This window comes from Argentina silus, assembly GCF_951799395.1.
Source record: "Argentina silus genome assembly, chromosome: 1".
In the NCBI taxonomy this organism is placed as follows: domain Eukaryota; kingdom Metazoa; phylum Chordata; class Actinopteri; order Argentiniformes; family Argentinidae; genus Argentina; species Argentina silus.
In genome coordinates this window covers 23,237,344-23,252,865 of record NC_139655.1, presented here as the reverse complement: position 1 = coordinate 23,252,865, position 15,522 = coordinate 23,237,344, and the positions used below count along the sequence as shown (strand labels likewise).

The window sequence follows — 15,522 nt, the reverse complement described above, 5'->3', positions numbered from 1 at the left end:
GGCTGTTATGAGGATGTTTTGAGGTAGTACTCGGAACAGTGTGTTGTTACAAATGTCTTTACCACATTACATCAAACCCAGCTCCAAATCCACTGAATGAAAGAACATGTAGGCATCGAAATATACTAATTGGACAAAACAGTGACAGCATGGCATCACCTAAAATGTTATGTGGAAGATACCAAGTGAAACATGCTCCCAGGGGAGTCCATTAGAGCTGACTTAATGTAGTAGCCTATCCCTGAGAGATTTTGTTGGAGCCACTGCGAGTGTAATTATCATGCTATCAGTCATTTTAATAGGCCTTGAGCCTCACTTTAGTTTGTTTTGAAAGATATCTCGAAGTAATCTATGCTCAACCAGAATGTATTGAAAGAAAAAACTGAATAAACAGCTCTGGGTCATTTTAAACCGAATAAATCTCGACAATGATATTTGTGTAATTACGATTAATTCTTGATAACATCAGAGCTACCTAACTCACGCCTTACACAGGCACGATCTCCAGCCTATTCAAGGGGAAAGGTTACTGAGTCACAGAAAGCAATTAAAAAGCTATCTGAGGGTGCTGAAAAGAAAATATTTCCAATTAGATGGTGGAGTTTACCATAAACTAGAGCAAGGACTGACTGTGCCAGAGTTGTATGCTGGTATTATAATTCTCTGCAGACAGATTGTTAATCGGCAGATCATAGCAAGGTCACAATGATGACTCTGCAACACCTGGCTCTATTGTTCCAGAGGAAATTTTTTCACAAACAGTCGTATGAGATAAATTGACAATTGCTTGCATTATGTTCTCTGTTCCATCTGACATTTTAAAGTCAACTAAAGAGAAATTTTCTGAGGAGAGAAGATTATAGTGGCAAAATGCTCTTAGCTTTTAAAGAAATCCAGCTTTGCTCACAAGAAGTTCCATGGTATTCCCAGGCTCAGCCTCAGACACCATTTAGTCCTAGTTATCTCCCGGTTCCCCAAGGTTGAGGGATTCAGGGACTACTCCCCAAAGCCCCGGCTATTACACTCCAGTCTGCTGCATTAACGTCAAAAGGTGAAAGCCTCAGCATGAGCACTCACGTGTGTGTGCGTGCGTGTGCGTGCGTGTGTGCGTGCGTGAGAGAGAGTGCACCGTCATTAAACCCCCATTGGCTCCTGTCACTGCGTGGGGGGCTTGGAATTAAGCTCTGGACACAGCAGGCAAGTCACATCCCTGAACATCTGTGTGTGAGAGGGGACAGGAGCTGAGATTATACACAGGCCATGCTGTCTGTAAAAAAAAAACGAAAAAACATACACACAGTATTCATCTACGTGTTGATGAATCAACCTCAGTCACACTCCTGAGCTGTTTTTCCAAGCTCTCTAAATAATCAGGTTGGGGGATTAAAATAGCTTGCAGCCGCTGTAGCAGCACCATCGACAGCGGTGTGTGTGTGTGTGTGTGTGTGTGTGTGTGTGTGTCACCTCCTCCCCTGGGGCTGTGTGCTCCAGGTAAGTCACCCTGGCCACCCAGAGGGGACAGGTCCCCTCAGCAAATGATCAAGAACAGGGACACATCATTAGGGTGACTGCTCGGTGGCTCTGTTACAGCAGAATTATGAGCAGGGACACTCCACTGGGTAATGCTTACAGTGCACTGAGAGGTGACAGGGAAAATGCTTACAGTGCACTGAAAGGTGACGGGGGTAAATGCGGGCCTTACTTGTGTTATCTAAACAGCTTTTAACATGGTGTTGAATTGTTATGACAAATATATAAATCTACAGCTTATGAAATATAGTAGATGACAGTGAGCCATACTGAGCTAAAACAATCCCATCTTCAATTTGACGCACTATAGCACCTGATATAACTAGAATCAGTGGCAAATAGCTGTTATAAGTAAGCACGTTCTTCGGTTTATAGCAGCATTTAATGATGTATAATCATAATGTAAGAGATGACAGTACAGATCACAGATGTGCATAATTACTGTAAACATAAATTAGTATTCATAACACTTTTGTTAAAATCCCTCAGACAAAATATGCCATGCGGATTCAAATTCCAATTAATATAATGTAACTGTACGAAAGACCAAGAATGCAATCAAAACCTAATGTTTGACAACATTGTACTGTATGCATTTGAAACTGAGGCTGTTCTTGCCCTATTTAGGTGACTATACAGGTATACAGTTGAAAACTGCGAAATGTTTTGAAGTGTTTTTGTTGATATATTTTTTAGTCTTGAAAGAGAGGAGTGGATGAAACATTCATCTTCATTGAAGTCTTGTGGCAGTTCTTTGAGAGATACATCCCGATGGGAGTAGAGTGGATGCAGCATTTTTTTTTGTGAAGACTTTGAGAATACACCTTGTGACTGATGATAGTTAATGCATGAGAAGCTGTGACACCCCATGATGGACAAGAGTCGGCTCCACATTCTCTTACACTTTCACAATAAAGTTCCCTAAAATGTCAAGTTGAGCAAAACAAAAGCAACAAGCGCTGCAATCTATGAACTGACAAGCCTGACAGGCAGCTATTAAACCCCATTGCACTTCTGACAATCTGACGTGAAATTGCGGTGGAAAAGAATTCTTGGAAAAAAGCTATGTGAAGTGATCTTAAGGGAAGCTAATCTTTTTTGAGTGAAGAGAAAAACACAACAACAAACAGAGAGAGAGAGCAGCTGTATTTGTTGATGGAGTATACTGTACTGTAGTATCTCAAAAGGCTGAGTTGTCAACAGCGTTTGTGTAATTACATAGGAGAGGAGGTTTTTCCCACGTGTAGCAGGAAACAGATGGACATATCTGACATAATGTATCTGTATTTGTAGCCATTCATCAACCATAATGGAGGGGGGGAAGGAACTATATGTAATATGATCCGTCAAGAGCTCTGATGGACAAGTGTGGGTTGGTTTCCATGATGAATAATCATAATCATGCTAATCATCCATTTCTCCATGGATTTAGTGAGCAAGCCTGAGTTTAACACCTGAAACGGAAAATCCATCTTCTCACCTTGAACTTTATAGCAACCTCAAATCCATTAACTAAAAATCCAATAGTAGAAAAAAGAAGAAACAAGAAAATGATAGCTACTGTAGGCCAATGTATTCCTCATCTGCCATATAATAATGAAAGCCGGAAAAATGCCAAAGCGTAATTACCCTTGTCCAGTGATTTCAAATGTTGGTTTTGTGAAAGACAAAATACTTGCAGGGGTAGTTATGGGAGACAGCGAGCCTCCTTCATTTACCCACACAATGAAACCATTTTCGCTATAGAGCGAGGTAATTGAGCAATGAATAGCTTTTTGCATGAGCACCACACAATGACACTGATTCTGATGTAGTTATATATTATTTCCCATTCTACAGTAATTGATCCTTTTAATGACATCCAATGAAAATGAACATATTCATCTCCCTTTTATCAGACCTAGAAAAACAATACCTCAAACTGCCTTTAACTATTTGAAAAATGCTTTGTATTTTGGTTTCCTCTTTCTAATCCCATTTGGGGTTCTTCCATTGTCTATAGAAAGTATGCCTTTGTATGAGGTGCTTTTAAATCACGTCTGCAAGTTTGACTCCTGAACAGTCATCCCCTCAGGAAAAGGAAGAAATGAGTTTTACATTCAAGTAATGTAATCAGTCTCTGTTAAACCTCGATCTCCAAAACTTGATTACATCAGCAATAATTGAGTAGATGCCTCTACCTGGAATTACATTAGAGGAAGGCAGAGGGTGGATGCATGCATGGGTGATGCGAATAAAAAAAATAGAAAGCGTTAATAGAAGGGAGGAGAGTGTGTACTTCGGGACCAGACAGCAAATACAGTGAAAGACAGTGTTTTCATGGAGGACAAACAGGCAGCAGTCAACAAGAAAAAGAGGACAATCTTTATTTCAAACCGGTAATAAAGTATGTGACAATCTCAATTCAAACCCAATATGTAAGTTTGGCGGAGAATGGTAGGCAACTACAATGACCAGAAGGCAAGGCGAGGGCATGGTTTCCATAGTGCAGTTTCACAGTAGGATACAGACCTTTGTGTCTGTCTGAAAACCAACAAGGTGTGTGCTTGGGTTCAGGTGCCCAACAGTCAAAATAAATGCAAGACTTACTCAGCTAGACAAGCACAAATAAAACAAAGCACAAAAAAAAAGCAAATGTAACAATCGTTATGCAGTATCTTGATTGGATAACACTTTATCAAAAGGGGGTGGATATCTGTTTTTCCATAATACCTACGTGACCAAAACATAACAGTTCGCAAACATTCATAAACATTTGTGAATTGTTTATCCTCGAGCGACCTTCATAACAGTTCACCACTGTCTCTCTCCTGTATGTCATATGAAATAAATTAATGTTTATGTCGAGTCATGCAATGCTTACGGAGGCCAAAATATTATCTACAATATACCCCTTCAAACAACTTGTAACCCTTCCATTGCACCAAGGAAAGTAATATGACCTAGTGCTCGAACAGGTTTTCTTCAGTGCATTGAGTAAACTCACAAGAATTGTATTTAGTCTCAGTGCATTTAACTGATGCTAACTAATGCTAACTTACACCACTATCTTCCCAGAGAGATGAACACCAGAGCCTATGATTGAGGACAGGCAGCACTTTACAGAGGAAAGCAAATAGACTCCATTTTGGTTCCATTAGACAATGGTCCTGTTTGAACACTATTACAAATGTATCCTTCCTTCCGACCGTTCCTAGAAGTAATCACTGATCTGCCGTGACTTGATTAGTGAAAAGCACTGCAGTGGAGAGCTTGCTTCCCCTAATCTGATCATGTAAAATCTGTGATTTCTTCAAGGAAGGGTCTCAGGAGGAGGGATGCATTTTCACAGTGCTCAAACAGGACCAAAGACTTAAAATACAGTACAAGACCACTCAAAGCCATGTTGAGGTCATTAGACCTCTGTGACCAATCACCATATTACCATTGGCTACTTAAAGTAGAGGAAACTTACGCTACTTACAGTATTTCTATTAAAAGCTATGTAAAATAAGCCAGACACCGCTTCAGACGGCATTTCCAGAAGTGTCCTGGACACTGCTGAATAAGTGTCGGGAGCTGTCAAATGTGAGAAACAAGTTGAAATGCATGACAGACTCATCACTCTGCATCCGCAGAGCAGGTCTCATAATCAGGCAAAAAAATACATACATAATAGAAAAAAAAGCATTATTCATTTATGGCAGATTTTCCTTCATGGGCACTTCCTCTCCTATGAGTGAGTTACAGACTAGTAGAACATTTAGTTTGGGGGGTTGTTGGGGATAAAAAAAAAAAAAGCTCTGTTTGTTCAAATTACGTATGTCTATACGACAAGGCCATTTGGTTCAGATTTTTGATAGAGAGAACACAATCTGGGGCATAAAATAAGTCAAATGACCCATTTCTAGAGAAATGGTAGCATAAGTAGAATGTTTAAGTTTCAATACAACAATCAAACTAAGCAGTGTATGGAATGACGAAGTGCTTGGTTTATGCCATGATAAATAAATAAGATTGTTTAATTTCTCCAAATATTTGGTTTTATTCAATCCATTCTTCTCTCATTGATTTATCAGCATTAACTAATCCTAACCCTACTCTGATAAATATAAACAGCTTGTTTGGGACATGATTTTGACTGTATTATTTAGGTGTTGACCTTACTGATTTATATACGGTACTGTACATAGGATTCAAAAGCAATTAAAAGAACAGTCTGCAGAAAAAAGGGGGATGACAGGGGAAATGAAATGGAGAAAAAAAAAAAAAAAAAAAAACAATACCTTGATATGTCTCTAAGTTCCATGTCACTATAGGCCTAATTTCCTCTGAACACGCTCCCCCCTGTGTTAATCAGCTTTCTTGTCATCTGGATTCTTCTCCTCTTCCTGCTCCACCTCCTCCTCCTCCTCATTCTCTCCGTTGTCGGGGCCCTCCAGCTGGCCGGTGATGGCCTGCCGGCGCTCCTCCTCCTCTTCCTCCTCTTCGTCAGTGAAGCCCTCCCTTTTCATCAGCTCCATGTCATCGGTGCCATCGTCAGTTTCGGCAGTGCAGATGCCGTAGCACATCAGGCTGATCACGCCGAGGGGCAGGCCGAACAGGAAGCAGCCCAGCACCGGGGAGCTGCGGAACACCGACTGGCGGAGGGGGGGGGGGTATTTTTAATAAATTAGCAAACATTTCTAAAAGCCTGTTTTGGCTTTGTCATTATGGGGTATTGTGTGTAGATTTATGAGGGAAAAAATTAATTTAATCAATTTTAGAATAAGGCTGTAACATAACAAAATTTGGAAAAAGTCTGAATACTTTCCAAATGCACCGTAGACAAGGAGCAATGACAGTACTGTATCTACACACACATTATACCAGTCCATCACCCCTTTATAATGTTAAACACCATAAACTACAGACAGAGTATGGAAACTAGGGATAGAAAGAGAGAAAGGGAGAGAGGGGAAATAAGAGAGGTAGGGAAAAAGAGAAGAGAAGGAAGCACTCTGTGAGAGACGTGGGAGGAGGAAGAGGGAGAGAAAGGCGGGGGTGGAGAGAAGAAAGCGGGAAAGGGCAAGAAGAGATTTATGCACACAATAAGCACAATACTGTACATAAACATATTATTTTATGGTACAGCGAGCATCTCTGTCCTGACCACACATTAATTTGCCAAATATGAATATCTACACTGACTGAACACTTTATTAGGAACACTATACTAATACTGGGTAGGGCCTCCCTTTGCTCTCAAAACAGCCTCAATTCTTCTTGGCATTGATTCCACAAGATATTGGAAACATTCCTTTGAGATTCTGGTCCATGATGACATGATTGCATCACGCAATTCCTGCAGATTTTTCAGGTGCACTTTCAAGCTGTGAATGTCCCATTCTACCACATCCCAAAGGTGTTCTATTGGATTCAGATCCGGTGACTGGGAAGGCCACTGAAGAACACGGAAGTCATAGTAATGTTTATGAAACCAGTTTGAGACAACTTTTGCTTTGTGACATGGTGCATTATCATGCTGGAAGTAGCCATTAGAAGATGAGTAAATTGTGGCTATGAAGGGATACACATGGTCAGCAACAATACTCAAATAGGCTGTGGCATTCAAGCGATGGTTGATTGGTATTAACGGGCCCAAAGTGTGCCAAGAAAACATTCCCCACACCATTTCACTACCTCCACCATGAGAAGATGTACAGGTGTTCCTAATAAAGTGTTCAGTGTGTGTGTGTGTGTGTATATACAGTGGGGGAAATAATTATTTGATCCCCTACTGATTTTGTTAGTTTGCCCGATTACAAAGAAATGAGCGGTCTATCATTTTTATGGTACTTTTATTTTAACAAATAGAGACAGAATATCAACAAAGAAGTCCAGAAAAAACACATTATATAAAGTTATAAATTCATTTGCATTTGATCGAAGGAAATAAGTATTTGATCCCCAAGCAAAACATGACTTAGTACTTGGTGGAGAAACCCTTGTTGGCAAGCACAGAAGTCAGACGTTTCTTATAGTTGGTCACCAGGTTTGCACACATCTCTGGAGGGATTTTGGTCCACTCCTCTTTACAGATCCTCTACAAAACCTGAAGGTTTCAAGGCTTTTGCTTGGCAACTCGAAGCTTCAGCTCCCTCCACAAATTTTCTATAGGATTAAGGTCTGGAGACTAGCTAGGCCACTCCATGACCTTAGTGTGCTTCTTCTTGAGCCACTCCTTTGTTGCCTTGGCCGTATGTTTTGGGTCATTGTCATGCTGGAAGACCCATCCACGACCCATCCTCAGTGCTCTGGCTGAGGGAAGAAGGTTCTCGTCCAAGATCTTATGGTACATGGCCCCGTCCATTGGCCCCTCAATGCAGTGAAGTCGTCCTGTACCCTTAGCAGAGAAACAACCCCAAAGCATAATGTTTCCACCTCCGTGTTTGACGGTGGGGATGGTGTTCTTGGGATTGTAGCATTCATCATTTCTCTCCCTCCAAACACGAAGAGTCTAATTTATGCCAAAGAGTTCAATTTTGGTCTCATCTGACCACATCACCTTCTCCTAAGCCTTCTCTGAATCATTTAGGTGTTCATTGGCAAACTTCAGATGGGCCTGTACATGTGCCTTCTTGAGCAGGGGGACCTTGAGGGCACTGCAGGATTTCAGTCTGTTACGGTGTAGTGTGTTACCAATGGTTTTCTTGGTGACTGTGGTCCCAGCTGCCTTGAGATCATTACCAAGCTCCTCCCGTGTAGTTCTGGGCTGATCCCTCACCCTTCTCATGATCATCCTTACCCCACGAGGCAAGATCTTGCATGGAGCTCCAGGCCGAGGGCGATTGATGGTTATTTTGTATTTCTTCCATTTTCTAATAATTGCACCAACAGTTGTCTCCTTCTCACTAAGCTTCTTGCTGATGGTCTTGTAGCCCATTCCAGCCTTGTGCAGGTCTACAACTCTTACCCTGATGTCCTTTGAATGTTCTTTGGTCTTGCCCATGGTGGTGGAGAGGTTGGAATGGAAGAGATTGATTCTATTGACAGGTGTCTTTTATACCCATAACAAGCAGAGATTAGGAGTACTTTCTTAAAGTGACAGGAGTAATCTGTGTGCCTCATGGGCATATAACCGGTCTGTATGAGCCAGAATTCTTGCTGGTTTGTAGGGGATCAAATACTTATTTCCTTCGATCAAATGCAAATGAATTTATAACTTTATATAATGTGTTTTTTCTGGACTTCTTTGTTGATATTCTGTCTCTATTTGTTCAACTAAAAGTACCATAAAAATTATAGACCGCTCATTTCTTTGTAATTGGGCAAACTAACAAAATCAGCAGGGGATCAAATAATTATTTCCCCCACTGTATATGTATATATAAATATATATATTCCTGCCTAACACCTAGAACTTTGTGTGCTGCCTTTCTCTTGCCTGCTCTCTTAGTGTTCCCTCCTAAACAACCTACAAACCATTACCTATGGGCCGCTCCAGTGAGACACACACACACACACACACACACACGTGCATGCGCACACAAGTCACACCTTTAAAATGCACAAATGACAGTGAATCATCTGCCCTTAAAATAGCAGGTTTGCAGGAGACAATGTGCCTTGTAGGGCTGTTAGCCAAGACATTCGGTCATGGCAACCTGTCAGCCAGGGAGCAGAGAGGAAGAGAAATCCTCTCCCTCCATCAGACAATGCCAGAGGCAGAGGAGGAGGAGAAGAAGAAGAGGGATGGTAATCGCTGGTCCTGGGTTATGTTAGATGAGGTGAAGATGGGTACGCTAATGCTAACATACTGTAGCATCATGAGTCATTGGGCCTAATGCGGCTTCGCTTCCCCTTACAAGTTATGTTCGCTTCCCCATGCGTGCTCTGCAAGGGCAAGGTGATGGCTCATCTCTCAACCAGGCTAGCTACTGTAGGGAGTGACTCAAGCTGAAAAAGGGAACAAATTAAAGCTTGCTATAATGAAGAAGGACTTTCAGTGGTGGTTTCCCGGACAAAGATTAAGCCAAGTCCTGGACTAATCACACTTTCAGTGGCAAATCTCCATTAATGGTGCTTTTTAGTGTAGGACTAGGCTTAATCTGTGTTTGGGAAACCAGCCATTTCACTTTGCCGACCATTTCACTTTGCTGTGCGAGTAAAAAGAAATGACTCCAGATGCGAGCTGTGAAAACTCTCTCAGAGTGCTCATTGGCCTAGATAATGTTTTTATAATGCAACATGTTTGACATTCATTCAGACCTTTCATCATTTATTTTAATAGCAACCTAATAGCCTGAATAATGCTACGCATACAATTATACAAGTCACGTTTAGAATCCCGACTATTCAAAAACTATTCTCTGGTAGTTTTCACCTGCTGAAGTGAAAGCCATAGACCTACATGAAAACAACTATTACCTACCGATAAATTATTTTATTTATTTTACATTGATGTTGGGAAAGGAAAACTACAGACTGCACTGCAAAATAGGCTTTCCGCCTTGAACTTTGCAGTGTCAAAGCGAAACACATCTGTCCAATCTTTGAAAAACAAGAAACTATAATTATTTGACAGATATTTAAAAACTCTGTGAGGATACAGAATAAAATGCTGCCATTCACAAGCCACCACCAGTGTGGCAGGTGATCCCTGTGAGATTCACCCGCCACAAAGAAAAGGCCTACCCGTATTTAGCGCTTGGCAGGTGTTAATTTCGGACCCTGCCAGTTGTGTGGCAATACAAGGATATTGTATCTCGGATGCAAATGAAGACAGAGCAGAGGCTTTCACCAAAGCAGTACCAAATGTCCGGTAAGAAAATATACAGTGGCTTCGGAAAGTATTCAGACCCCTTCACTTTTTCCACATTTTGTTGTGGAATAGACCCAACTTAAAATGGATTAAATGCATTTTTGACATCAATCCACACACAATACCTCATAATGACAAAGCTAAAACACGTTTTTAGAAATGATTGCAAATGTATTAAAATTGAAATATAGAAATACATATTCAGACCCTTTGTTATGACACTCTTAAAATTTGCTCAAATACAAAAATGTCTTCAACAAGTTGAATTGAGTCCATCTGTGTGCAAGGATAATAGTTCATGGGATTTCAGAATTAATATATTTTGTTTTGACAGTCTCTAGTCTGCATAGGAATCAATTACACACTGTGTAGATTAGGCTATCACTACCAACTCAGCAAATTTAATAATTTTCTATTGATCCTGACAATCTCCCCAGCCAGTGCCGGTGACAAACACCCATAACATGATGCAGCTACTATGCACTATTCTTCACATGAGGGATGGTATGGAAACTACATTAAATGAGCTGGATTTGCACTAAACTTAATGCTTTGTAGTAAAACCAAATAAACACATTTCCAGCCACTTTCTTTGTTGTATCACTTGAATTCATTGTTGCAAACACAATTATGGATGTGAGATAGATTATTTTCCATTAAGAGATTATTTTTGGCCTCTTGGTTATAGACCAATTTTGTAGAGTGACTGAGATGATGTTGTCCCATCAACTGTGCTTTTTCCTCTCCGTCATTCAATTTTGTAGATTGTTGTAAGTCTCCCCAGGCATCAGGGTAGCATTCCTTTGCAGTTTTCTTCCTTTCCATTTGCTCAATTTGTAGTGACAACCTGATATACACCGTGTGTAATTGATTGCTATGCAAATCAGAGACCCTTTAAAAACAAATATATTAATTCCAAATCACATGAACTATTATCCTTGCATTAAGATGGACTCAATTCAACTTATTGAGTGACTTGTTAAGAACATTTTAATAGCATTTGAATACTTATGTAAATTAGGTATTTCTGTATTTAAGTTGTAATACATTTTGCAGAAATGTCTAAAAACGTGTTTTCACTGTCATTATCCGGTATTGTGTGTGGATTGAATAAATACATTTAATCCATTTTAAAATGAATCTATAACACAACCAAATGTGGAAAAAGTAAAAGGGGTCTGAATACTTTCCAAAGCCCCTGTATTTAGCTTTTCTCTCAAGATCTGCGGTGCCTTATAATTTGTATAGAAGATTCTTAACTCTGTGTGGATAGTCGTTTAAAAGCATCATTTAACATTTTCTCTCCATTCGATATCCATATGACTTGTCTTGGCCTATACTGTTTATGCATGCTGCCCGGAAGTGTCTTCCGCATGCAATTGTGATATTTTGTTATATTTTGTTTAATCAAAGAATAGACAACATAACATGTAATGCGTTTCTGTATGCATTTATAAATAGTAAGACCATTGATATGAGAAGAGGAATGTGTAGCACACACATAGCACAAGTTGTCTCTGAATGCAATGGCAAGTTAATTTCTAAGATAATTAGACTACTTATTTTCTTTATTGCATGACAAAATGTTGGTGTGACCAAATCATGTGCTGGTGCCACCAAATGAAAAAGTTAGATTAGTCTGGAGCCCTGCCTTACGGTAAAAGAGAGTGACTTTCTTTCCCCCCTCACAGGAGACTACCGTCCACTTTCCATTGCTGTTTGAGGGAGGAATGCTTGCTAGTTAGCTAGAACCTGAAAAAAAGGGTTAGGGTTAGGTTAACCCTAACCAAAAAAAGTAAAAACCAAGAAACTTTAATACAAAAGTTCAATAGGTAAATTTAAGGGGAGGTGTACATAATGATTTCCTCCCCCTCAGGTGGGAATTTTCCATTACTTTTTTCCTGTCGGATCAGAGTTTTTTCAGAATCAAATCGATCATTTTGTTTTGAACGTCTACCTGATGTCCCATTGCAGTGCACCTTTAAGTTTACCCTTGGTTGTGGTGCTGTACAACTCTGCAAACAGAATAGCATGAGGATAACAGATACACCTCATTTACATTCATATCACACCTGCAGTCAAATAAATACACACCAGTCCACCCACAGCCTAGAACGGTTCTGAGTACGAGAGTGGGAGGAAGGAACGGAGAGAGAAGGCTCCTGACCCCTCTCTCCACCCTTTTCTCATTCTAACTCCTCTCCTTCCATCTTCTATTCTCTCTCTCTCTTTTTTTTTCTCCTTTAATCCCAGTCTTCAGTCCTTCTCTTTCTAAGACTTCTGGCGGTTACCAGGGGAAAACAACAAGGCACAAGGGCACATACTGGAGCTAGGTGTTTCTTCACGTATATTCTACTTGATATTCAGCATGTTATTCATTTGGAATAAAACATGTAGGCCTATCTATACATACACATCACAGTTTGCTGCCTATATGGTCAACATGCTATTGAAGACATGGAAATGGAATCCCTCTAGCGAGGTCCCACTACAGCATCAGCAGCACACCCATATTCTTCATTGTTTTAACACTTGTTAAAATATTATTATTGTGAATTCCATCTAAGTGAGCCGAAGCATAAATGGGCCATTACTGTGCCGGGCCTCAGGCCACCTGCTTTTATGCTGATTCTCTCCTACTGTTTAATGTATCGGGGGGGGGGGGGGGGGTCTATGTTTTGGTTGTTGTAAAACAACATTTAAGGCAAGTGTCTTGTAAGTGTGTTGTAAAAAGCTCTATACAAATACATTGCATTTATTGATTAATTGACTACCACTCCATCTTGTCGCCATTACTTCAAATCAGTTCGATTTATAGTCAAAATCCCCTAATTACTAAGATAATTGTGATTGCTAAGTGCTAAGAGTGACTATGGTGACAGATTGACTGTCATCTTGACCCATGAATATACATTTTAGATGCATGCATATCTTACTCAGTATCTGTGTATTGTATAAATGTTCTTTGTACAAGCCACTTTGCTGATGCAAGAGACTCTGTAACAGATATTGTATTAAATTGGTAATCTGAGGTTCTGATGTGTCTGGCTGAAAAATCCATCTGCGAATGCACTCTCATCACTATCATAATCAAACCTGATTCAACTACTCAAGGCTTCATAATACATTCATTAGTTGAATCAGGTGTTCTAATGCTGGGCTAGAGCAAAAATAAATCCCTTTGGGTTGCCAGAAGGATCAGTATACCTAAATTAGCTAATTACTTATTCTATATTTGCTGCCTCGTGTAAACTAAACCCCACTCACCATGATGGTAGATCTGGCATCGAAGGCCAGTCGCTTGACCCTCTGAACCATGCCATCTCCTCCCTGGGCCTGTGAGGGTCACACACACACACACACACACACACACACACACACACGTTAGAGCGTGCTGGAGAGGCCTCCTCGAGCCAACGCTGTCTCATTAGTGTCTGTATGCCAGCCATGGCGGGCATGAGGTGAGCGGGTTGGCACTGGCCTGGAGAACATGGGCTCCACCGCTGTTTATATGGTGGGCCTTGGTTTGTTTTACAAGGCAGAAAATAACCCTGACCTTTCTTGGAAAGAGTGAGGACTTTCATTGTTTGGATTATGGTTTAATCCATCGGAGTGACGCATTATGTATAATGCATGATCCATGGGGAAATAGGGATGTCACTTTTTCCAGCTACCAGTTGAGAACATACACTCCATTCTGACAAGGGAGATAACAATCAATGACTTTGTGAACAATATTCAGATGTCTATTTTATTTTTATTCTATTGTCACTTTATTTTGTTGTTGTTTGTGATGTGAGCTGCTATAAGGCCTTAATTTCCACTCGGGGATCAATAAAGTACCTACCTACCTATCTATAGGTAATCTATGAAAAATAAATTTAAATGTTAATCTCAATAGGCAAAGAACACAACAGATGAACATCTCAAAAGGGACTGGTTCAATAAAATACAGGCTAAATGAAACATGTACATCTACACTAAATAACAATTGAAGACTTGGTTGGCATGGTTAGAATGGTAGAATAGACATAAGGAAGGAGAAGGGGCTTCAACTAAACGCAGTGAGAGAGTAGAGGGCTTTAGGACCTGAGCGGATCCATCCAGAACACTGTTGATGAAGTGGACCAGCTGCTCCAGGGTCTCCACGGGCTCGCTGGGCAGGAAGTACTGCTCGTTGGACGTGTTGAGGATGATGATGGAGGGCACCGACACCTCACTGAGGAAGAGCAGATGTATACTTTCAATAGCCACAATCACATCAACCGTACTTTTAATCAAAAGACCATTTAAGAGGGTTGACGAGCGAATTAAAACAATCAAGATGAGTCTTTCTTCCCGATGCAACCTGACTTTTCCTAAGGGAAATATTTTCAAAGGGTAGATTTTTGTGGATAAAAGGCAATGCAGCTTTTTTGTGTGTGTCATCTTCATCTTTATGCAAACGGTGTACGACTCAGGGGCATCGCAGGGATGTGCTGGTCACAGTTAAAAAGACCTCTACAAATTAGAGCTGACAAGTCAATCACAGGGAGTCCAGCACTGTGCAACTAGGCAGGCCAGCTGAGACAAGACACACACACACACACACACACACACACACACACAAAGGCACACCCACTATAGAACAACCAACACAACTGCATGGCCCAGCTGAGACCACACAAACACACACCTGTAGCCTGTAGAGACATACTGTGCACGCACACACACACACACACACACAGATATGGTGTGCTTAGCAGTAAGCACACACACAGGCAGAAAAAAATTCCAGTCCATCAGTGTGCCACTCCACATCCCAGTGGTGCAGAGCCCAGCTGCAATCAAGCGACCACACACATGGACAGACGGACAGAGGGAGGGACGCACCCACACGCACACACACACCACATCCCAGCTCTGGCATACAAACCCCCCCCCGCGCTTGGGAGAGTTCATCATGGCAACACTACCCAGCCCAGCTGAGATCTCGATCAGTACATGCGCACACACGTTCACACACACACGCATCCCAACTCTACCACCCTCAACCTCTGCATGTGTACTCCGTCTGTCACTAGGCCTCAACCAGCAGATGGCCTTCAATCTGAACCGGGGGGGGGGGGGGGGGTTAGGGCACAATGCATACCGTACCATATGTGAGGCTGCAAAATTGCTACAGCGCTAATCCAACACTCAAACACAAACCAGAGACAGCCTCAGACTTA

The 15,522-nt window shown here is 41.1% G+C and overlaps 1 protein-coding gene across 1 annotated transcript in view; it reads right to left on the bottom strand.

Annotated features, from left to right (window-relative positions):
* Positions 1–3,871: 3,871 nt before the first annotated feature.
* tmx3b (thioredoxin related transmembrane protein 3b) overlaps positions 3,872–15,522 on the bottom strand; it is a gene marked incomplete at its 5' end in the record, with an annotated part of 34,849 nt that continues 23,198 nt past the window's right edge. The window contains 3 exon segments of the mRNA XM_083674417.1: positions 3,872–6,149; positions 13,580–13,648; positions 14,402–14,531. Of these exon segments, the coding sequence (XP_083530543.1) occupies positions 5,862–6,149; positions 13,580–13,648; positions 14,402–14,531 (487 nt within the window). The 3' untranslated portion in view covers positions 3,872–5,861.